Genomic DNA, 24,537 nt, shown 5'->3' on the forward strand with positions numbered 1-24,537 from the left:
TATAGAAGTGCAGATCAATAGCAAGTCGAGTATCAGGCTGGGTTCGGCAACGTGCTGGCAGGTGGAGTACAGGAATGCAGGTTAACCTCCTTTTGAGCATCCCAGTTGGTAAATAACGTGGTGGATAGCATCACTAATTTGTAGGAAGGTTCAGTGGGGTAAGTTAATGTGGGTATGGCTGATTTGGATCTATATGGATCTACTGAATTTTTCTGACATGTGGATTTTACTGAAGATAATTTTTTAAGCATATTTCTAAGGAAGTAAAAAGTTCACACAGATTAAACTGTACAACACCATTGTTTTTCCCATAGTCTATTTTATTATACAAAATAAGGGCAGGATACCAAAAATACCAAAAATATTCTGTATACATGGTACCGCAGTGTATGGTTGTACACTTGTGAAATTTGTTCTAATGTCTGCATCTAAATCAGTAAAAGCTTCCCCATATTTCTACTCTTACAGGTTTACTCGACATACATAAGTTAGGAAATCAAAGTATACAAAGTAGAATTTTCTTTTTTGCACAGCATTCTCAGAACTGATTTATATAACTTGCCACCAATATGCTTGTTTTGTGTTGCCTGGGGAGCACCACAGATAGTCAAGAAGTACAAAGAAGACAGATCTGTATGAGTATAGTATTATTATTTCAATAGCATAACCAGGAAAACCACCTGTCACGAGAGAAAACTTTGTGCTGTCTCAATGCTTATTTATTGGTAATAAAAGTTATTTACCTGCCTGTCTGGCTTCAGTGTTTTCCAAATAACAACAAAAAAAGAATGGACATTTGATCAGAATATTCTTCTAGAACAATGAGTCAGAAGGTTAGAGGATTAGCATGACAGATGAGCAACTAGCATTTTTTTAGATGAAATTTAACAATAATTGCCACATTTTACCCATCACAAAGCTATTATTACATGTACATTCTGTAATACAAAAGCAAAACAATGTACACTAATGTTTTATTTATAAAAAATGAAAAGAGATAAAATACATAACAAATACAAAGTTACCTAGTTAGGCTACAATTTCTCAAATGTACAACAAAAATCCAATCCTTTTATAAATGATTTCCCTGAGTCAGTATATTTGCAGTTATGGCAGCACTGCTGCATCTCAACATTTTCTATACAAAAACAAAATTCCATAAATTTCATATATACAGAAATATTCTTCTGGAGCAAATGTAACAATACATCTGAATATTCAGTATGTACTTCAACATCATTTGCTGCTCCATAAAAATAATTTTATTCTTTTGTTCATACATTGTAATGCACGGTTTGGGGAAATATCATGGATTAAAACCATTCATCTTCTCATTTTTCTCTGTGTTATACATTTCCATATGATTGAAGGCAGGGTTGTCAGTTCCTTTATCCTCATGGAGATCAGTATCTTGATGTTTCCAATTAAGTACTTCAACTTGTTCTTTCTTCTGAAAGGTATTTATAGAAGGAGCATTTGCAAGTTATAAATCATTAAGCAAATTTTTTTTAAGATTATTTTATGTTGCAATTTTATTGGATAAAACTATGAAATGTTTACTGATTGAAGGGAAGTCATCATGATTATGCTGGGTAAATATCTTTATATATGTTGTATTTTTTCCCAATAATTATTATGTGTAGGTTTATCATATAGGTATATTTTAGGTGTATTGAAAACCAAAAGTAAAAATTCATATACAGCTAGTTGAGTATTTAAAGCCAAGCACAGATCTGGCGCACACCCTATGCCTATATAAGTTGCCATCTGACATTACTTCCTAAGTTCATTCTGATGACACCAGTTGTCTTCTCTTCTCCTTAACACTACACAACACACAACTTTGTTACCTGACATTAGTATAAACACTCCAACGGTGGTCTCAATTGATGGTTAAAAGCATTCCGCCATTTGAAAAGTATGGGACTGGCATTGCTGGTCCACTTTTGAAAACACTAGTAGTCTTGCTATGTCTGGCTTTTATTTTTCATATATCAGATGTCATTTAATCAGAAACAGCATAAGTGTCAAAAAAGATTCTTATTTGTATATTTGCTTTTGAGTCAGACTCAAAAAACATTGAAGTCATAGCATCTGTACGACACCCACGGAAATACCATCTCAAAGGAGAGTTCAGTAATAGGAATTTCTATACTGTTTTTCTGAAAAGGTCCACATATTTTATAGTCTTTAATTTAAAACTGAATATTCTGATTTGTGGATAGTATTTGTACAAAAATTTAAAAACCCACAATACTTGGTTAAATGGATATTTGATGATACATGATAACAAATTCTTCAGACTGATATGTCAATTACAGGGTAAAAAAAATTCTTTAATACTCTGCACAATGAACAATCACCATGACATTCTTTATAAGTATCTGAAAATATAAGGCCAAATAGTAGGCACTCAATAAAGGGAAATTTAGAAAGAATAGCTAAAAATATCAATCAAGGGCTCAATGCATCCTATGAAATTTGGGGGCCTTCCACCCTTGTCCCTAGGCACCCTTGCTTTCTGCTCTGCACCCACCAGTGCAGTGTAAATCCTTTATACACATGGATGTGATCCAGCACGGACCAAGGCTAACATAATAAACCATAAAACAAATAATGTGGTATCATACTTACTTCTGTCCCCCAAGAAGAAGGAATCAAAACCTTGAGATAGGAGAAGTCTTCAGCTGTCAGTAGATATTCTCGATTTACATTTTGTTTTAATCCACCTGCAAGGAAATAATGTGAGATGTATGTGTAAAACTATTAGGATTAGAAGTAAGATATAAATTGCATGCAATTCACATTTTTGTGGTCAGATCAGTTAAGAGGTGATTTATGGGCTTGCTACTATTTTGTTTAAAAAAATAATTGTGCTGCTCTGATCACAACCTATCACAAACTGAATTTGCAATCAAATTGTTTTGCCATTGTAAATTGCATTTTTGCATAGTAAAAATGTGAAATTACCAATCAAATAGAAATTATTTTTAGTAACAGTGTTAGTACCGTACAGTAACAAACACTTTACCTGAAAGTAAACTGACTATTATTCCCACAACAACAGCAATAATTGTTCCAATGGTACTAAAGTATAGATAAGACAATGAGTACCAGTTGTCAGCCAGTTCAGGTCTAGAGAAAAGAAAAAAAAACATAAAAAGCATGAGAATTGTTTCTTTACTGCCACAATAAATGTACACATAAGTATAAACAATAGTAAAGACTTCTTAGCTGACAAAGATTTACTGTGGATAAACTATATTTCTAACTTTAAAAGCTTACAAAATTATTTGCTCTTCATTAGCTTAGATTTAGCCTAAAAATACTCTAAAATACCTATACTCTTATACTTCTGCAGCTGTTCAAGCACCACCACCCATTACTCACCCTGGCCCAAGCCCCACCAAAATAACAAACTTTTACAATATCACAGCATCATGACATAACATAACTTGTACATAACAACCTTAAATACCTTTTACAACCAACCCTCTTAAAACTTAACCAGTGACATGGGCCTCCACATTACAAATATTAGGGTTGCAAAGGCATTTAACCATGTCTCTTTAAGCACCTAAGGATCTGCCAATAGGTTTCTCTTTTTGCTCTTAGCTGCACATCACTGCCTCAGGAACAATAGCCCCTTTGTGCAACCCCTCCATAACCTAACAATCAAGGGATACTGTTACCTTTTACAAATTAGGAGACACCAACAATTGGCCTCCCCATCAATGTATGACTACACCACTACCTACTGCCCTCGAGGACCCCAACAGTCCCCCCAAATCCAAAATAATATGGCAAAACACAGGGTACGAGGGAGGCTTGCTGGTCCAAAGTCCCAAGCGTTCTACCCCCCCCCCCTTCCCCCATACCAAATCCTCCAACTCTCTTCTCCATGCCCTCACTTCAGTTCCTCAAATCCTCTTCGATCCCTCCTTCTGACCTCATTTTCTTTTGCTTCTCTTTAAAATAACCTAATACACTGCTTACTTCAGGTCCCCTGAGCCCCCAGTCATGTCTGCCCTCCCCCTAGGTTTTCTGTCCCTTTGTCCTGGGCTCATCTTTACAAGTGTCCCCACAATGTAGTGCTAAGGAAAAGACAGGTGTGTCTCACCAGGACTTACATTACTCAGTGCACTGGTTCTTCCTTTGGTGCCTTTTGGACTACAAGCTTTTATTTTACCATTTAGAACAAATGTGAAAGTGGGAATTTATAGGTAAGTGTAAAAAAATGAGAGTTATTTCAAAGGTCTGCCCTAATGGCTGTTGTGTGAATGTATTACAATTAGTAAGCAAAACTATTAATGTTATATTAATTATTATATCACTAATAAATATTCTTAAATATATTGCCTTTTTTTATTTTCCCCAACTGCGATTTTTTAGAATGGTTCAAACCACATTTACATTTCACATTTGTGTGACAGATTTAAAAAAAATGTTTTAATCAAGCCCATTTGACAGATTATATCAATATATAATATACAGTGCATCCCTCTGATACCACATTTCTTATGTCATGTCATAGGCATGACACCTTTCATGGAATGCAGTTGCAGTCAGATCATTTTTTAAAGGTGCAGTAACAGAAATATCACATACCTTTCCCCAATTTGAACTTCAGAAGTTACACCAGCCATTGTGGGAAGTGCTGTGGTCAAATTCATATCTACAGTGCTGAAGTTGCAGCCCACTGTTGACAGGACTTTAGGCAAACTTCTTATGGGTAGAGGAGGGTAGATCTGAGATCCAATACCTACCCATAATGAAACTGCAAAACCAGCTAAGAGACCAGTCAATGCACCCTGAAATACATAGGAAAGAATTTACTGTGAAACTTCAGAAAAAAACACATCTGTTTGTGTAAGTGAAGTTTTGAAGATTCAGAATTTTTTTCTTGCTTTTTGTATCACCATGTGCAAATTTCTTTTTACGTCCAGTCATTTTTGAAAAAAAAATACTTTTTCCCTATTGTGTTAGTTTTGCCCTTTCAGATAAAAAATAATGGCCCAGGGTCAATCTCTAGATGTGTATAAAAATAGATGTATATGTAAATCAATAACAACTACGCAGCAGATGTACACTCCAATTGCCTAAAATTAGCATCTACTTAGCCATATGAAGTACCATAATATCAATATGGTGTTCACAAGGTCATTCTGAAACCCTGAACACTCAGATTGGGAAAGCATGCAAATCTTTACTTTTTGAACACGGATGATATCCCCAATTCTGCCTTATCTCGGTGGAAATAAAAAAATGTATTTGACTTAATCAATACAATATGGACAAACAAAGACTGCTTTATAACTACTGAGTTGTACATACCACAGAGTTAGCAAAGGGAAAGATGATTCCAAGAGAAAACAGACCTAAAAGAGGTCCTCCAACCATACCAAAGATGGAAAGAGCAGCCTATAAACATAAAAAAGAAATTAATGGAATTGAAGAATTACTATTTATCTTCATAATACAAACCATTACTGTGCCTGAATTCAGCCAAATATTTGCAGTAAACATGACTGTTCTACATATATTTACTTAAAGGTTTTTTTTAAAAGCTCCAATTAGAATAATAAAAGTAATATCCTGTGAAAATACAGTTCATGTTTTTAAGTTAATTGCAAGGCCCCTGAACAATGTGTTGTCATCACAGTTACTGGGTGTGGTGGTGAGGGGTATAAGGGCAGTGAGACCTAGGTCTTCCTCCACCCACCTGGATATTAGGGGTATTTTCTTTATTATTTACTAAAAAAATGAAATATCATTTTATAGTTTTTCAAATGTTCTACTAGTATGAAGACTTACATACATACATTATATTATTTTATGTAATATAATAAGGTCAGGGTGGTTTTGTGAAATAATCTGTAAGTTCTAATTTACTACCTGTAGTAGGCCACCCATTAGAGATGCCAAGCCTGCCATTGCAATACATATTGCACCATACAGGAGACCTAGAGGACACGCAGAAGAATAAAGAGATTAGATAAAGGTGAATTATTTTAATGACTTGACTTTCATCTTGCAAAGTTGTACAGGTTTTTTATCTGAACTTTGATTTCACTACACACTCAAGCTTTTCATATGTTCCATATGTGCCTTATAAAGATTAGAATTTCCTAGCTGGAGACCATATCTAGCCTTTTTGTTGCCAACCTTACTGTCCCTATCCAACCCACAAATTCATTGGATTCATTTATTTCAATCATGGAGGCTCAGTTTCACAAGTGTGCATTACCTAGGGTGGTGTGCATGCAAATACATTTGGCCCAGGAATGCTTACACCTCTATAAAGCCACCCATCCATCAAGATATTTTGTATAACTCCTCCCAAGAGTCAGTCCACTGCTTGAAATACGAGGTGAGGGATCTTTAGCTGTTTTGTTTTCAGAAAGCTATATCCAGTATTCTTCAGGACCCTCCCACCATTCATGATCTGTCTCTTGCTACATACACACTTGCAATAATTGTCATTGGAAAGGATCTTTCACAATCCTTTCCAATGACAAACGACTGCAAAATTTATGAACATGTGCTGTACCTACACCCCACTGCCCTCACTCCTCTTCATTTTCATTACGATCGATCGATGAGCCCCGATTATAGGACGATTACCATCTGACGTGTGTATGTAGCCCTAATAGTACGACCCTGTACAGAACTGACTTGAGCTCTAGTAATAATGCCACCAGGTGTAAATTAAAGTATGTTATGAAAACAGAAAGCTTTAATGTAAAACTGTATTTATATGGATTGGAGGGGGGCAGAAAAAGCAAATTAAGCTTTATACCAGAATGAACTTCAGTTTTACACATATTACTTAATTGACAGAGAGACATTTATCTAATTTAAGTGTAAAATAAATAAATAGTCCAATTGCTGGTCATACACTGGTCGACAGGTGAATGACCAGGTATTGATTGATATCTACCAGTTTGTTTACCTGATTACCAATGTACACCTATCAATCAACCCTATTCTTTGACCAATCAATGCTGTTCCTCCCCCTTCACTAAGCAATTGCTGGGAGAGCTAATCCCCCTGAGTTACATTATTGGTGGTCTGAGGAGAAAGAAATGGAAGTATCAAGCTATCGATCAAACACCAACTGGGAAACCCCTGTTTTTTTAAATATTTGATGTTTATATTAAATCTAACTTTTAATCTATTAGAAATATGGACCAGTGTATAACCAGCATTAGTGTTAGTTTACAATACAGTAGGTGACAATTATCTCTTGTTTTCCACAATGTTGTTCAGATGTTTCAGCATGCAACTATGAAAAGATTTTTTAGATTTTCTATTGTTTTCACAGTTTATTATTTTTAGTGAGAATATTCAAGACTTTTATAGTTTAATTTTATCATACTTGTTCCTTTAGAAATCCATGACAGCTTGGTTTCACTGAGAGATTTGAAAAAAGGTTTTACAAGGTCTTCAACTGTAACTGCAGCCAATGCATTGATACTGGATGATACAGTACTGAAAGACACATTCAATATAACTATGATTATCTCTTGCATTTTAGCTTCTCCAAACAATACTATACAATATAAATACTGTGTAATAATACTTTGTTTTCCATCATTCATAACATTAATAAAATATTTTACATTTATATATATATTATAATGGGAAGAGTTTATTTCAACTGAATAGTCTGTCCATTAATATTGGTAGTTTAAATTTATTGTGTGATATTCAGTAAGTAATGTGCAGACATAAACTCAAGGACAATCAGATGTCAGCTTTCATCAGTCAAAGCTATATTTTGATGATGCAGCTTGAACAGAAACCAAACATTAAAAAGTCATCCTAGAGTACAGTTAGTCATTACTGTAATGATACCCTTGTTTATGTGGATCAGTACCTATGTATACAGTATGCTTATATACTATAATATATTATATACATACATGGTGGTGATTACATGGAAATAATTTTACCTTAACGTTCCACTATATGCACAAGCCACAAACAATCCTGGAAGTCCTGGATAGTCTCGCAAAATGTCAAGGGCAAGGTAAGGCATTAGCTGAGAAAAAAACATAAACCAACGCAAAAGGTCATCACAACTAAAAGTGTATATGGTTTATAACTCTCAGTTTAAACAGAGGGTGAGAGACAATTACAGTTAGGAAATGAGAATTTATCAATGCACTGTATAATTAGGCTGACTATTTACCTGATCTGGAGCAGACACATACTTGGCAGACCATGGATCACAATCCTTATATATAGAATACATGGCCAGTCCACTTAGTACTGCACAGGAAAGGATAGCCCAAAGTCCTAGCAGATTCACATACAAGGACCTGCAAGTACACAAAAATCTTTAGTGCATATTAGGGACCTTTAATGCATAATAATTATTATTTGACTTGATGTGGTGATACAGTGTATTTTTATACAACGCATATGTGCTCCAAATCACTCTTGAACTATAAATGTTACAAACGATAGAACAAGGTGCTAGATGATAATACAGTATAGCATCATAAGAAGAGATTACTAAATTATCTTTGGTCAAAATACTATACACACTTCATCCCTTTTAGTCCCCATCCCTCCTTCTCTTTCTTTTTTCTCTTTTTCTTCTTATTTTTATGTGCACATAGTAACAGAATATGCTAGGTTATGCTAAAGTTTCCCAAGTGCCTACTAACTGGGTTTACAAGTATATACTCTTTTGCACTGTTTTTAGGTACATGTCTTATTATAGTTGACTTGCGATTATGCTGAGTAACATTGCACTTTGTTATTTATTTGTGGATATTCTGTTATGTGTTCTGTGATTCTTTTCTACATAAAATTTCTTCGTTCTCATAAAAATTTTGAAAATAAAAAAATATTATACGCAGATATTACCTTAAAAAATAAGTTATTTTTTTACTTTCCAAAATAATTGGAAATCTCTCTAAACTGATATAAAAACTTTCTTAAACAGCTGTCACCATTGGAATACTTTGCAGTCAGAGAGGGAAAATCTCTCCAGAAGGAACACAGAAACAATGAAAACCTGGAAGAGGTTCTAAGCTCTCACCACTCAAAAACTAAATTACAAAAATGGTCTTTAGATACATTGGGACCCTGTACAAACTGACCTGAAACCTCTTGCATGCACTAAAAAACTTTCAAATGATCTGACTTTTCATGAAATATTTCATACCATGATAGCAAACTTACATTTTGGCCTGAAATCTGGTTTTGCAAGCGATATATCTTTGCACTTGTGACTGGTTGACACCATAGATTCCCGTCCAAGTAAATGTTCCTCCAACAACAATGGTCCAAAAGGAGTGTCTTTGTAGTGGATTTGGGTTAAAACTAAAATAATTGTGGAATAAATAGTAAAAATATGGAAAAATAATAATTTTCTCAGTAAGCAATAAATTATTTAAATTAATATTTTGTTAATAAAAGCAGTTTGAGAAATTTGCTTGTCAATATCTGTGCTTACTCCCAAAAATTCAGCCTGTCTCCATAATATGAGTCATTTAGAATAGGGCCAATTCCACCCTGTACTACCACGGCTCGAATGATGACAGATGAAAATCCAGCAACCATGATGCCAACCTGGAACACATCTGTCCAAACAACTGCTTTAAGGCCACCCTATAATAGAAAACATATACAAATGAAGATCAAGTTCTAAAATGCTGTCGGAAGTATTTTAAACTTTAAACTTTTTTTGTCAGCATTTATTTAATATACCTGTCCACCAAATATTGTAATAGTGTGGACATTTTGAGTAAAAGACAATGGGTAATGATACTGGACTCTTCTGACAAACTACATTACCCATCATGCACCACTCACATCCAATTATGATACAGAAACAAACTCTTGCAACTTGCTCCAAAAAAATTGAAATGCATGACTGTTATTTACCTGCTTTCAGACCACTGCTTAAATACATTACCAGTAGGTCAGAACTCTTTTATTTCTGACCTACTTTTAGTTTTAATATCATTTTAATTTCAAGTGCATGCTCTATGATGTGTACTAGGCATTCAGGATCCAGCTGTCATTGGTCAGGAGCCTTATTAAATGGCTTCTGACCATGTGATTACCAGGATAATAAACATTATCTTGTGTTTTTATGAAGTAAAAGAGTTCAGAGTTCAGAGTAACAGATATGTTAGTGTGTGTAGTGATGTGTCTATAGTTTCTATATCTATATAGTATCTATCTATAGTGAATTCAGTGTTATGGGTGTGGTCCTAGCATTCAATATTTTGGCTCTATTTATAAAAAAACAATACTCTCTCAAACATTCCCTCATCTTCCAGGTTCATGTGTTTCAATGGTAGTAATGGATTCCAATAAGGGAATGTGAAAGGGAATGTAAAATTCCCTGTTATACAAACACAACCCAAAAAGTCAAATAAGTACATCAGAGAACTGTAAAAACGAAAGGAGGGATAAATGTAATTATTGGTAAAGTATTCAATAGGTGCTAAAGTTTCAAACATGAACAAACAAATAAAATCATTACTAACCATAGTGCAGTAGAAAGTGCAGACCACTCCAGTGGCCACAACAGCACCCCACAAATCAAATCCAGTGACTATAAAAAAGCATAATAATTACATAGATTAAAATATAAAGTGCATTTTTTAGGTTATCAAAGGTTTATTAACACATAAGTGTAAAATGTATGTACAGCTGATTTACCTTGAATTTCTGTCCAAGAGACCCAACAGTAAAAAGGAAGAAGTTAGGAAATTTCCCCTCTTAGAATGTTATTTGGACGATGGTTACTTTTGAAGATTTTGGCTGGGTTCAGAGCTGCCTTTGAATCAAATGATCCCCAATAACTCTCAGTGTCAGCCACTTGCACCCCAGGCTTTTTGTTAAAGAATCAGTGTCTGCAAATTTGACAGTGGGTGGCAGTGAGTGGTATTGTACTGCTCACTTTCACCCAGTTCATTCTTTATGTGGCTGCAATCCATGGAAGCCACTTGTAGCACCTCCCCGAGTTAGTGGTTCACTGGCATGGGGAAACAGCACTGCAACCTCAATGCCCATTAGAACAAAGTCTTTCTATATTCCTTTTAAAGAAACAATTGTAAAATATTGAATTTCTCATAACTTTTGGGTTAATGACAATGAGCCCGATAAATCGCTCCAAGACCGGAGAAGTTATCATGAGAGAAACCCGGTGATCTGGCAAACTTGGAATGGATTTCTTATAAATCATTTGCTATTAGTTAGAAAATGTTTTCAATATTGAACTATTCCTCTAGGCACTCTAACCTGATGGTATTGTTGACCAATAGACCAATACATGCCTAATGACTAGTATGAATGTATTCTCTAAACCATAAAAACTACATTACAGCTAATCCACAAAATAAAAAAAAGTGTTTCCTCTTGAAATTCACAGTAAATAAAATGAATACATGAGTATGTTGTGGCTTTAATGCCTATCCCTAAATAATGAACATAGGGAAACATAAAGAAAAACCCAAATAGGGTCATAATAAAACCATTTTGGTAACATTATGATAATAGTACCATTTATTTTTTGAATTACAGGGTAGAGTAAGGTAAAATTTATTTTTGGAAGTAGCTTCCGTATCCTTGTCGTTACAATAGATAACATGTCTTTACCTGAAGTATATTATGTGATTTCAACTGTAATCGTCCCACACAGTACATATCATCATTTATCATCTAAACTATTTAGTGCTTAGCAAACACTATAAAGTCACACAAAGTTAAAAGGTTGGGTACATATATCATCAAATTCAGGTCATAAATATGAAAACTTTGTACTCTAATTACTTTTTTGTATTACATATCTTACCTTGATTTAATGCCAAAGCTGGAGCATAAATGACAATTCCTGTATAAAGAACCTACAAGAAGGAAGATAAAACAAAAATGTAGATTAACCTTAAAAATGTAGAATATGATAATTGCTACATTGACCAATAATATTATCATTAGCAGTATAAAACGCCAACAAATTACACAGCACTGTACATTAAATAGGAGTTGCAAATGACAGAAAGATACAAACAATGGCACAGGAAGGGAAGACCCTGCCTGAAAGAGCTTATAATGACTGCTGCACTTATCTCAATTTAGTTAGCTGAAAGGCAGTCAAACTCCACACTTTTACTTGTTTCTAGTGTACATACAGGCAAGATTGATATCTTTTTAAATCAGCTAATTCTTTCTGCTAGGGACAGCGCTTAGCAAGTTTGAAAATCAGTGATTAACTTTAAGGTGTGAGTGTGCATGATGTCCATGCTCAAACGAGTAAGTGAAATGGAAATTGCTGATTAGTACAGAATATGTATGTTTTGTATGGATGACCCATAGGTAAGGATGACCCATAGGTCATCATCATAACCATTCCTTTTTACTTTCACTAGATGCATTTCTATGTATTTAGCTGTTTTTCTTTTCTTTCTTTTTTTAGCACAAACCAAATAAATGGACATAAGAAAATCCAGTATTTTCAATCACTGCTTAAAAGTTTTGTTTTGTTACATACATACAATGCAATAATAGTGCAATCTGTCGCTGAATCAAAAGAAACATTCAAGTGCATCTAAATTTAAAAATAAAGATGTAATATATTAAAGCTTACTAGTGTAAATGTGGTGGCCCTGTTTATTGTCACCTGGTCTGGTGATCCTGCAAGTTTCACATTATTCTATCTTAGGATAACAATACCCACTCCCCATTCAGTATCTATGTAGGAACAGTGTTATCATCCTACAAAACTTCTGATTGCCTCTTCTTCTCCCTATCTCCAGATTATAGAAGGGAGGGAATCTATAATTATTAGTAAGTAGAACTAAGCAGAACTTCTAACATTCTTTGAGATTTCAGTGCAGCAATGTTTGCTCACCACAAGAAGATAGGGCAGAGTTTCTCAACCTTCTTACCATAGGCAAACCCTTGAAAAAACTTTCAGGTCTTCAGAGAACCCCTCCTTTAGCTACTAAATCCAAAGCTCACAGTACATTATTATGTAATAATAGGTCAGTGGGAAGGGACATTGCTGGATATTGAGAAGAATGTCATCTTCACAAATAGCCAGCTTAAATTGACCTGAGAAGCACAAAATGCTCAATAAACCTCTAGCAATCCAACAAATGGATTTCAATTCAGGATCAACAGCTATTTTTTTCTTTTTGCACTTATGAAACAGATATAAGAAACCACTTTTTATAGTATATTTAACAGACAGGAAGCATATAACAGAAGTTAGTTGTTAGGCTTCACATACACTTTAATGCACCATAAATCACGTGTCTGATGTGAACAAGCCCATTCATGATTACCTAATAAAACAGTATAAACAATTAACTGATTGTTAGAACTGCAATAAAACCACTGAAGTGTGGAGAACTAGACAGCAAGGAGCTAAAGGTCCTTATTTAGAGTTCCTTGTATTGGTAAAGACTTAGCCCTTCTGAGTCCTAAATAAATATAATTTGATTGCTAGCCATTTACAAGTGCTTATCACACAAATAAATGATCCCATGACTCATGGCACAGATAGCAACTGTACACAAATCCACTGTTATTAATGGAATTACTATATACATAGTTACATAATAGGTCAGCTTGAAAAAAGACATGTCAATCAAGTTCAACCACTAGGGAAATAAACATATCCCAAATATAATAACCAGAAGAAGGCAAAAAAAACCTCTGGTACAATTTGCAATTAATGCAATAGTGCAATAATACATAAATAGTTTATGGCAAGGGTAAAAATAGTAATTCTGTTGCATTGGGAAAGTTAGTCTTTTTTTGTTTCTAGTTGGATTATCATAGAAAAAGTAAAAATACTGGGTAAAAGTTTTGTTAATCCTGTATAAACAGATGCAAAGGTGCGTACTTCCTAAATAAAAATATATGCATCTACACATGTACCAATAAGGAAGATCTGTACCTTTGAAAAATGCAATAACCATTGCTACCTATGTTCACCTACGAAGACCAAAATGAAAATAAAAAATACAGTATATATTTTATTATATTACATCCATCATTATATTGTCATTAACTACATTCTATGTATGAGCTATCAGTTTCTCAAATAAATACAGTACTTTGAATATATATTATGTAATTTCCAAAGAACAAAGCGCTAGATGATGATAATGAAAATCATTGTTTTACTTACTGTTTGAATTATAAAAAGGATTGTTCCAATAAGTCGGACCAGTTTGTTGAAACGAAGTTCTAGGTACTGGTAATATATTAAAAGAGATTATAATATTAAATTTACAAGGTCTATAAAAGAGGATGTGGAAAAAAAACTATACTATAATACTATTTCAATACAAATTAAAAGAACTATAGGATCAAATAAAAATAACATTTAAATGTGTTAGGTTATTTGCTTTATCGAGTAAGATAAACGTTGTTGGAGAAAAAATTACCCAGTTTGTTAAATATAGCTAATTTTCCAGCTATATGCAGCTCATGTAAATACTAGATGGTGTTATTTGGTATCAAGGCATTTCCCTAATTTTCACAAATTAGCATTGCGTCTGTTTTTACTGTACCTCATAGGTGCTGGTGATGCCCAATCTGTAGAAAACCGGCAGAAAGACTTCTGATGAGATGAGCACCGTGATAGTATAAGTAATGGCGAATATGCTGAACATGGAACCAAACCGGTAGACTTCTGCAGGGGTACCCAACACCGTCACTGCAGACATGAAGCTTGCTGTAAGTGATAAAGCCACTGGGACAGCAGTCATGCTCCTGCCACCCATCAAGAAATCTTTGGATGTCTTCTGTCCACCACCTGCAAATGCATAGTAGATGCCAATGACAGCAGAGATGAGCAGCATAAAGGCGAACACCACATAGTCCCAGACTGTAAAGGAGCCAATGTCCCCAGGGGTGCCCATGCTAAGAGAGCTCTAGCTATGTGTGAACCTCTACCAGGGGAGACAGCTAGCTAATAAAGGTGAGTCGGAGCAGCAGGTATAAATCCAGAGCAGTGATCTCAGGCTGGAGGTGGACTCCTGAGGACAGTTACACATGCAAATGAGATAGATAGGACACTGAGTAACCTAGAATGAAAATGACAAGGTACAGGCTTTGCAAGTGGCTGCACTCCAGGATAAAGGAGTTATTATTACAGATTGCAGAATGCAGTGTGGGGTAGAGAAGAGTGATACAGTAAGAACAGACTGCTAGCTGGAAATCAGTGACAGAAAGAAGGTGGCAGAATGACCAGAAAAAAGTGGAAAACTTCAGTGGGACAGAATGGAAAGAGACAGGGAGGAGGAATCAACTGAGCCTTTTACAGGGTTATTATAAAAACTGAACTCAGCAGGTGAGATCTCTTAGAACCTCCCAGCCCTGATAAGACATGTCACATCCATTGTTTGCAATCTGTAGATTTCACCATGGTGTTAATTTACTTTTACGTACAAATACACAAGAATCTAGCAAACATGCAAAAATGACAAAGGATGAGAAGATTGATGGTGATTGGCATTTGGATGCAACTGCAAAATAAATTTGTTATAGGATTATGAAATTCACTTATTGTAAGTATACAGGTCAATTATCCAGGTAATATTCTTGAGCACTCATCTCATTGCCTAGTTGAAACAAGGCTACAGCCATCAGATAAAGATCAGATTTTAGGAAATAAAATGTTTTACATATACCCAATAAAAATATGACCTTTTTCTGCAAGAGCAATTTTTCAGCTAAAATTTGTCTTCTTCATAGACATAACAATTTATAAGGCTGAATAACTACTTTCTTACATTAAATAATGAGCATTATTGACCACAACATCTTTATTATTAACTGTTAGGATAGTAGTCGTAGATTCATTTTCATTATGGATCTGATTGCCTGCTAGTGTAACCAGCTAGTTCTGTGTATAGTAGGTGTTCTAAATCAGCAAAATCCATTTAGGAATGTTTTCCTTTTCAAAGCTATTGTTGAAAATAAATTTAGTTTGCAATAAATAAAGAACAAAGAGGGACTTCCTATGAGAAGGACATTATAATAGCAGATAAACACAAATAGGACTATTTGTAGAATGCATTCCTATAACTTGAAGTAATCATTGATACCAAAGCATAGATGAATAAGTTATGTATTCTGTGTGAATTTACAGCCTTAAGCCTTGTACAGACGTCACACAGACGTCAAATTTCTTTCATTGGAAACCTTTTTTGGTGCTCATTTCCAATGACAGACGAATGAATGAGTGCTGTACACACAGTGCTGTTCAGTTCTTGGAAGACTGGATGGGGAAGATGAGCGAGTGGCACCCCACTGTGCTCTCCTCCATAAGGTAGTATAGCTGATGTCCTTGCTTGGTTGTTCATTGATCTGCCAGGTGAATTATTGAACAACATTGGGGAACCACTATACAAATGCTACATATTCGTCCAAGATGATCATGATCATGTGTCTTGGGCAACAATCAGCTGGCGAGTATACGTAGCTTAAAATGTCCCAAGAACATAAAATAAAGAGCAATCTCTGTAATATAAAACCACACGTTGTAATAATTCCCCACTCTTTCTATAACATGTTTAAAGTACTCATAGGCATTGAGGTGGGATTACTAAAGGAGTAGAACACATCTGCTTTTAAAGGGCAGTTTTTCTTTGCAGAGTAAAGTTTCCATTTTTTTATTGAATGAGGTGAAATTGTACTTCAATCACCAATGTTTCTTTCCTGCACAAGACTGGATATTCTTTATAAAGTAAATTTCCTTATTCATTGAAAATGCTTGGGTCTGTTGTAAATGAACTCCTTGCTGGTAGTATCCAAAAAGGACATACATGTTTTAAATTGCAACTCAATAATGCTTTTTTTGTTCGGATTGGGAATAGTTCCATAATTGAATCAACCAACTGACATTCAGTATGAATCTGTTTAAACTGAATGCTGCACTAACTTGAACACTGCTGCACTAACTTAATGTGGTTTGCAATTTTATATTATGAATTTAAGCTTAAACTAAAATAGGGGAATGAAAGCAACACTTTATTGCAAGGCTTTTGTATGACAGTCTAAACAAGTAAAATATCAAGTTAATGTGTGATGCACAAGCTTCATAAGGTAAGATAAACAATTTCCCTTAAACTTTCTTGAAACTATTGTATGTTTATTAATTATTAACTGAAATGTAGATGTAGAACTCTTTTTTAGCTAGAGTAATATATGATTGTCACTAAACCTGAAAAATTTCAACCAGATAAACCTAGAAGCTATAGTCACATTTGCCCTGCTAACCAAAGTCACTAGAGAACAACTGTCCATGATGAACTTTTCTGGACTTTAATCCAAACTTTAGCTAGATCGATATGTATTTGTTGGGATGTGGCATCAAATCTATGGTGACACTTACTAAATTCAAAATCTCACCATTGAGTTTTTTATATGTTTTATTAAATCAAAGTTTTAAAGTCTTACACTATACAAGCCTTTATCAATTCCCCCTGTGTGACAACTGTGGTATGTTTACTGATAATATGAGTTTGGGTTACTCTGAGTGATGCGCTGGTATGTTTACTGATAATTAGTTTGGGATTCTGAACTGGAGTTGACCTGATACTCATTGAGTGGAATGACAACAAGTGCATTTAGATTTTCCTATAATAAGGGGTTGAATACCTTCAGTAAGGTGTTTCCTATTCATTGGTATGGGTCATGATGTCTCTTCTGCAATAAAATAACCTTACTTGCCCCATCACAATCTTTGCACTGTTCTGTCATGGGTGCTGCCATCTATCTTGTTCTTCTCCTCCTTGTTTTGATCTTTGGCCATCTTGATTGACTTGGCTAGGATGACATGGGGGTATCCCAGCTTCCTATGCTAAGCTGTCCTATTGTTAAAACAAAGGATGGTATAGATAAATACTATTTTTATTGTGGTATTTGGCTCATTTATTATAGCACTGCCCCAGTTTAAGCAATGGTCTAGCTACAATACTCACTACAAAGACCAATTATGTACTTAAGGGTGGAATGAGCCCAGAGCATCAAAGATCCGCCACCTGGGTGTACAATGTTAGACTGGCCTGACTTCACAGGAGAATGATTCTACATCATTACATGATGCCATATTCAAGACTCACCTACTGTTGGAGGAAACAGAGCAGATCAAGTAAAAAACTATATACATATATTATTTTCAACTAAAGTTGACAGTTGTGCTCTACAAGGGAAGAGTTTGGCTTTAATACCAGCTGGTTTTAGGTACCATTACATTGCTTTCCCAACAACCAATGTGACAAATCAGATACCTACTATAGGGGAAGCATTAAATTGACTCCCCTTTCCTACCATGTTACAACTGTTGTCAACGTTGTGTAAGTTCCAACTGAGGCTAATGAACACAGGCCATCTTCTCCACTGGGTGATTAGAACAGTGGGGGAATAAAATAAGGTATATTATACGGCCAATGTCATTTATACAGTGACCTCAGTTGGAACTTACACAAGGCTGAATATGGAACATTCATGCCCAAGTTTAATGACTTAAGCTGGGTACACACGTGTAATTATAGTCATTGGAAACGATCTTCCATGGTCCTTTCCAACGACTAAGTACCCCACGATGCATGAACGAGTGCTGTACATACATCACCATTCTGCTTCATGGAGAGGGGTGCCGCTCCGTCGCTCTCCCCCTTCTCTTGCATTAGGATCGTTCGTCGTTCGTCGTCTGTGGATCCGCCAGGACGGTCCTTCGGACGATGGACGAGTGGCACTATACACACACCAGATTATTGTCCGATATCGGCCCTGAGCGTATTATCAGGCGAGAACCATTGGACATGTGTACGTAGCTTTACAAAGTAAAAAAGTAAGGATAACAGGCCAATAAAATAACCTTTAAAAACATGTCAGCAGCGCCAGCTTTCATTTTCTATCCTAACAGACTCCATGTAACACTTCTATGGTCTGTAAAGGGGTAAATGGCAAATGATATAGATAAATAAGAACTAACAATCTGAGTTCAGGCATCATTAATGACTTGTTTACTGTATTGCAAATGTGCAAATCTTGGTTAATGCTACGGAACAATGGAGGTTATAAAATAACTACATTGAACAAACGTAGATTTATTAGTGCTGGCAGGAACACATTGGCTAGGACTTGTTTGCAGTGTACTAAATAAAACAGCAATAGGGAGTTTTTTCTCCCATTTTTCTTCAACACATAATATTTGGCTTATCAATTATTGTAGTAATAAAGAAGGTTATATGAATATTTAACACATTTCAAAGAAATCACAACACTGAATTGTTTAAAACATACTGTTTTGTATAACCACCAAAAGCCTAACACCATTTTTCAGTTTTGGATGTCGTTGACAAGAGTTAAAAGATCTGTCATGTTGTCAGAAAAAAAAAAGAACAGAACTTTTATGTCTGCGACCCCTTTGAGGCAATTTTCCTTCCCTTTCTTATCCATTCATACCCATACAAAAAAAATGGGGTGCGGGCATTACTGGGACAGCAAGGCACAAAATTCTTTCTTGCACAAAATTTGACTGTTTTTGTCTGCCTCAAATGAGGGCAGATAGGGCAGTAAAAACCCGGCAGAAGCTCTGCCTAATTAAAAGTTTATTTTTTGTACTGAAGGTGGAATATTTACAGAGCATATCTTTAGGACATGGCTGTGTATTGAACTGTTTGTTTTAGATTGGATGGGCTCTATGTTGTTCTAAAAAAAAAAACACAAACGAGATAGAACTGTATAAACCAACCATTGTTAGAAGAGTTGGTACCCTGAGCTGCCAGAACATACCTGCTGTTTTACTAATGCCTGATTTGAAACAAATTATTTGGATGTAAAATTTTAACAAGTAAATATCTTTGTAAAATATTTTCTTTTTTCTCTAGGCTTTCAAAAAAATTGCATTTTAATAGCATCTTAGACTGGCAAAAAAACTAACTGTAACCTAAATCCAACCCAGCCCTCATCTACACAATGCCCAGTAATGAGGCAGCCAACTGAAAGCCCTATCATCTGAAAAATAGGTGGTGGGGAAGCATAGGAAAACATAGGAAGAAGACAATGGTAGACATTGGTCACAAAGTAGCAAGCTTGTGCCAGAATTTTTTCATGCCTTTAAATTATACTAACAAAGGACTTGACAATGATATTATAGAATTTATAAAATATGGAACAAAATGGTTATCGTATTGTTTCTTTTTTATTATATCAATGATTTTACAAATAAAAGAAACACAAAAAATTTAATCAATGCGTCATTAACTCACTTCTTAGGAAATAATGGAACACTTTGGAGATCCATTAATGTTTAACCAAGAAGGAGGAAAAGGTAAATACAGAGGTAGGACAATAATAGAAATATTAGAAACCTTCCTGGTTAGTTTTGGCTTGTGAATTCTGATCTATGATCAAGTATAATTAACATTATTTTTATTATGTTGGGAGAACTGTGGATTAACATTTTAAAACAGAAAAAAACAAAAACCAGACCATTATTTGAGCTCTACAAGGATAGTTGGGTTTCACTTTGTGACATTAGCAAGTGTGTCAAACTGTCACACAGGGTCAAAGTACTGACGACCCATTTAATGTCCCAGCAGATCCTGTCAGTAGCGTGCGACAGGTAACAGGCTAGCAAATGTGCAATTAATAATTCTGCATGGCCAATCCTGTGATTTACATATGTTTTGCCTGCAATAGGTCTAATTTATTAAAGCTGTCCAAGATTGGAGAAGATAAATTGGGAGAATCTGGGTGATCCAACAAACCAGGAATGGATCTGGTCCAAAATATACCCAAAAATAGGAAATCATTTTTAGGAAATCACTCAGGTTCTCCCATGATAGCCTATCTTCTCCAATCTTGGAGAGATTTAATAAATCAGACCCAATGCATAGCCAGACAAGTGACATTTGTAGTTCAGATAAGCAAAACAGCTTCTTCTGTCTGAATTTCCGGGTTGAAGAGATACCTGATCAAACTTGTGATGTTAGTTTATGAAATTTATGGCAAGTATTATGTTTGCCTATTTATATTATAGGCTTTTATATATTCAAATAAACATTTCAAAGTCAATGACATCTGTATTTAAACATAATCCAAAAAAAATTGCAAATAATGAGCAAAAAATAATAAGGAGGTAAAGAAATTAGTCCGGTTTTGACTGCATAAAGCAGACCACCTCAGTTATATTCAAGGAACAAAGGGATGAATGAGACAAGAACTATGTGGTGATAAGGTGGTGAATGCAAGATATAGATGATGATTAGAAATGTCTGATGGTAAAAAGATAGGGATTCTGGTAGATGATGAAGTGCAATAAAACCATTGAAAATAAGATATTTATGCCACACTTTGCACTTTACACACACACCTTGATTATTCACACAGTAGGTTTAGAATAGAATGCTGACAGTTTTGGCAGGAGAATCAGGAAGTATATGGGTGTCTTCTTTTTACAGATCTATGCATACACTGTTCGTGCTTTGCATTCTTGCTTTGTTTGTAACTCCAGGGTCCCAGGACATGTTCTACACCTGGACACTATGGGCCTAAATTAATTATAAAAGCTCTCCGAGGCTGGAGATGATACACTTTCATCGGTGAAGCTGGGTGATTCAGCAAACCTGGAATGCATTTCTTCAAAGTCATTTGCTAGCTAATGTTTTGAATCCTGGACCAGATCCATTCCGGGTTTTCTGGATCAGCCAGCTTCACTGATAAAAGTGTATCATCTCCAGCCATGGAGAGCTTTAATCAACCAGGCCCTATGGACTTGACTTACTAAAGCTCTCCAAGACTGAGAAGATAGACTATCATGGGTGAACCTGGGTCATCCAGCAAAGCAGGAAATTGAATTCATAAAAATAATTCCCTATTATTTGGTAAAAAATTTCAATCATTGACAAAATACATTTCTGTTTTGCTGGATCATCCATGATAGTCTATTTTCTCAAGTCTTTGAGACTTAATAAATCAGGCCCTATGTGTGTGGAGTTTTCCCTGTGTTTGCGTGGTATTCCTCCAGGCACTCTGATTCCTTCAGGCATTAGATTGGCCATGGAGTATGTAAGGGACATAGGATTATGGTGAGGACATTAGATTGTGTCATCTGATGGGCAGTTTTTGGCATGACTATGGACTCTGTAAATCATCAAGTAAAATGCCAGTAACAGTAAAACACATCAGCTATATATAGGTATATACTGTGAAAACATCCCACAAATAAAACAAAAATACCAGTATTATTATGCAACATGATAAACTGCTATTCCCCACTCCCCATAAACCAAGGATCATAGTCCAATCGAAGTCAGTTGTATCAGAAGGCAACCATCACATCTTTTTGGGTACCATATATAGTATTTGTATCTTTCTGCAACATGGTTTAAGGGTTGTCTACGATAAGGGTTGTCCTATGAGAAAGTTATAACTGACTCCCAGAAACACTCATTATTGCATATAGAGACATTTGCAACTTGCTAAGACAACAATAAAAATGGAAGGAGATGTAAACCATGAATGTTTGACTAGTCCAAGCTAGTGAGGTCAAAAATGATCATGGCTGGAGTCAAGCACATGACTACTTACCCATTGTTCTCATCAACTTGCTTTAATACAATGTTATTCTATCCTTCATACTGAGAAGACACATAGAAGACAGATGTGGTATTGATTACAGTATATAGTTCAATAACAGTATTGTGAATGCTGTCCATTATGGGGAAATTAGGCGAAATGGACTGAAAAAGATGTTTACATGTAGCTGGCCAGAAGGTCACTTTAGGTGACCACCATTGTTTTACTATCAGACAGAAACTAGCTTTGTTTAATTCCGGTGTGATCTGATATGAAACTACACTGACATGTCACTGAATTATTGATTACAAACAGGTTTACAATCATTTACAACTACTCCTGTTTACTTATAAAAATCTTTAAAAAAAGGTAAAGCTGGTACCATCTTTATTACAAATGTCAATTTCAATAATAAAAATTCTGAGGTTAAGGCATTCGAATAGAAGAGAGGGAGGAATACCGAAGTGGGAGAAAACTACTGAACATCATAAGTATATAAATATTGATAAATTCAAAAAGCAGTGTCTTGGCTCCTAGAGACTGAACCTATTAGAAGTGCAGCAAGGTTTTCTTTTTCACTACACTAATATCAATTATTGTTGGCACCAATACTGGATGGTTGTTGTTGCACTGACACCCATCCTGGAGGTTTAATATGGCAGTCACTGACAGCTGTGTTAGAGGTTTATTATTGTGGCTACTGGTACTATAATAAACCATGTTAGGAGCTATAAATGCAGTCACTAATACCAATGCTGGGGGTTATTAATGACAATATCATATCTGACTATAACGCTGGGAATATTACTACAGCCACTGACACCAATGCTAAGGGATTATGTTGCAGCCACTGACACCAGTTCTGGGAGTTATTTTTGCAGCCAAAACCAGACATTAAAGTTTGGGGTTATTATTACCGCAAATAAAATTTATACTGGGGATTATCAGTGCTATTACTGGCAACATAGGGTCTACTTTTCTTCCACATTTTCTTTGATATACTGTTTTTTCTTGGAAGAAAAACAGTACTAGTTAATGCAGAGAAATGACCATGGAATGACCATAGATACAATATATGGATGCATTTTGGGTTGATTTTAAAAAGTTAATGGGAAAATGGGAAATGGCAAATATTGTTTGCAATCAAATAAGAGCCACATATAACAAATTTAACTGGATTGCAAAGCCGTACCAGAAGCTTGGTAAGAACAGTTCTTAACTGTGGAATCTTAAGCAAACATTTTGATTGTTATTTAAAGCTTGATAGGTAAATAGGCAGAGGAGGCACCTCATCATTAGTAGCATACATGTCAGATAATGGAACCTTTAATTTATAGGATGTCAGGTGACAACCGAGGTGACATGTACTACATAATGGTCCTGATTTATTAAAGTGAAGCTGGGTGATCCAAAAAACCTGGAATGGATATAGTCCAGGATTAAAAACATTTGCTAACAAATTACTTTTAAGAAATCTATTCCAGGTTTGCTGGATCACCCAACTTCACTGATTATTTCTACACAGTATTTATATAGCGCCATCAGTTTTGGGGGGTAGCAAATAAACCTAACTGCATTATTTTTGGGATGTGGGGGGAAACCAGAATATCTGGAGGAAACCCACACAAACATGGGGAGAACCTGCTTACTCCATGTAGATAGTGTCCTGCTAAGAACCTGGGACCTAGCGCTTCAAAGACCAAAATGCTAACTACTGAGCTACCATGATGCCTGAAAGTGTATCCTCTCCAGCCTTGGAGAGCTTAAAAAAATTAAGGCAAGAAAATAAATGTATGTGCAGCAAAAAAAAAAAAAGTTTTGTAAAGTGCAGGGAAAAGTTCTAAATCCACATTGGAGAAATTATCTAACTCTCCTAGTATGATGACAACTCACAATGCTAATTTTCCACATGCTTTCTGTTATAGTAGTCACAGGACAAAATAAGGTGGTAAATCTCCCCAACAG

General features: G+C 35.3%; 1 protein-coding gene across 2 annotated transcripts; it reads right to left on the reverse strand.

Annotated features, from left to right (window-relative positions):
* Positions 1-299: 299 nt before the first annotated feature.
* LOC140323766 (sodium-coupled monocarboxylate transporter 1) lies at positions 300-15,238 on the reverse strand. Of its 2 annotated transcripts, none has more exons than XM_072401104.1 (15): positions 14,550-15,238; positions 14,165-14,230; positions 11,822-11,873; positions 10,512-10,579; positions 9,470-9,624; positions 9,196-9,336; positions 8,195-8,324; positions 7,956-8,044; positions 7,379-7,491; positions 5,896-5,963; positions 5,335-5,421; positions 4,609-4,811; positions 3,032-3,135; positions 2,635-2,729; positions 300-1,447 (listed from the first exon to the last, which is right to left on the reverse strand). In XM_072401104.1, exons 1-15 carry the CDS (start codon positions 14,898-14,900, stop codon positions 1,307-1,309), a joined length of 1,863 nt encoding a protein of 620 aa, XP_072257205.1. In that variant the 5' UTR covers positions 14,901-15,238; the 3' UTR covers positions 300-1,306. The 2 variants fall into 2 exon arrangements, with proteins under 2 accessions (XP_072257205.1, XP_072257203.1); XM_072401102.1 differs by having other exon boundaries at positions 300-1,450; positions 14,550-15,236.
* Positions 15,239-24,537: the final 9,299 nt, after the last annotated feature.

Source organism: Pyxicephalus adspersus, chromosome 2 (assembly GCF_032062135.1).
Source record: "Pyxicephalus adspersus chromosome 2, UCB_Pads_2.0, whole genome shotgun sequence".
Lineage (NCBI taxonomy): Eukaryota > Metazoa > Chordata > Amphibia > Anura > Pyxicephalidae > Pyxicephalus > Pyxicephalus adspersus.

Excerpts from the sequence above, each read along its gene's own strand:
- LOC140323766 (XM_072401102.1), bottom strand. The coding sequence starts at position 14,900 with ATGGGCACCCCTGGGGACATTGGCTCCTTTACAGTCTGGGACTATGTG. Across the intron at positions 11,874-14,164 it reads TCCTTTTTATAATTCAAACA|GTTCTTTATACAGGAATTGT; the intron begins GTAAGTAAAACA and ends TCCTTCTTGTAG. Across the intron at positions 5,422-5,895 it reads TAATGGGTGGCCTACTACAG|GCTGCTCTTTCCATCTTTGG; the intron begins GTAGTAAATTAG and ends TTATGTTTATAG.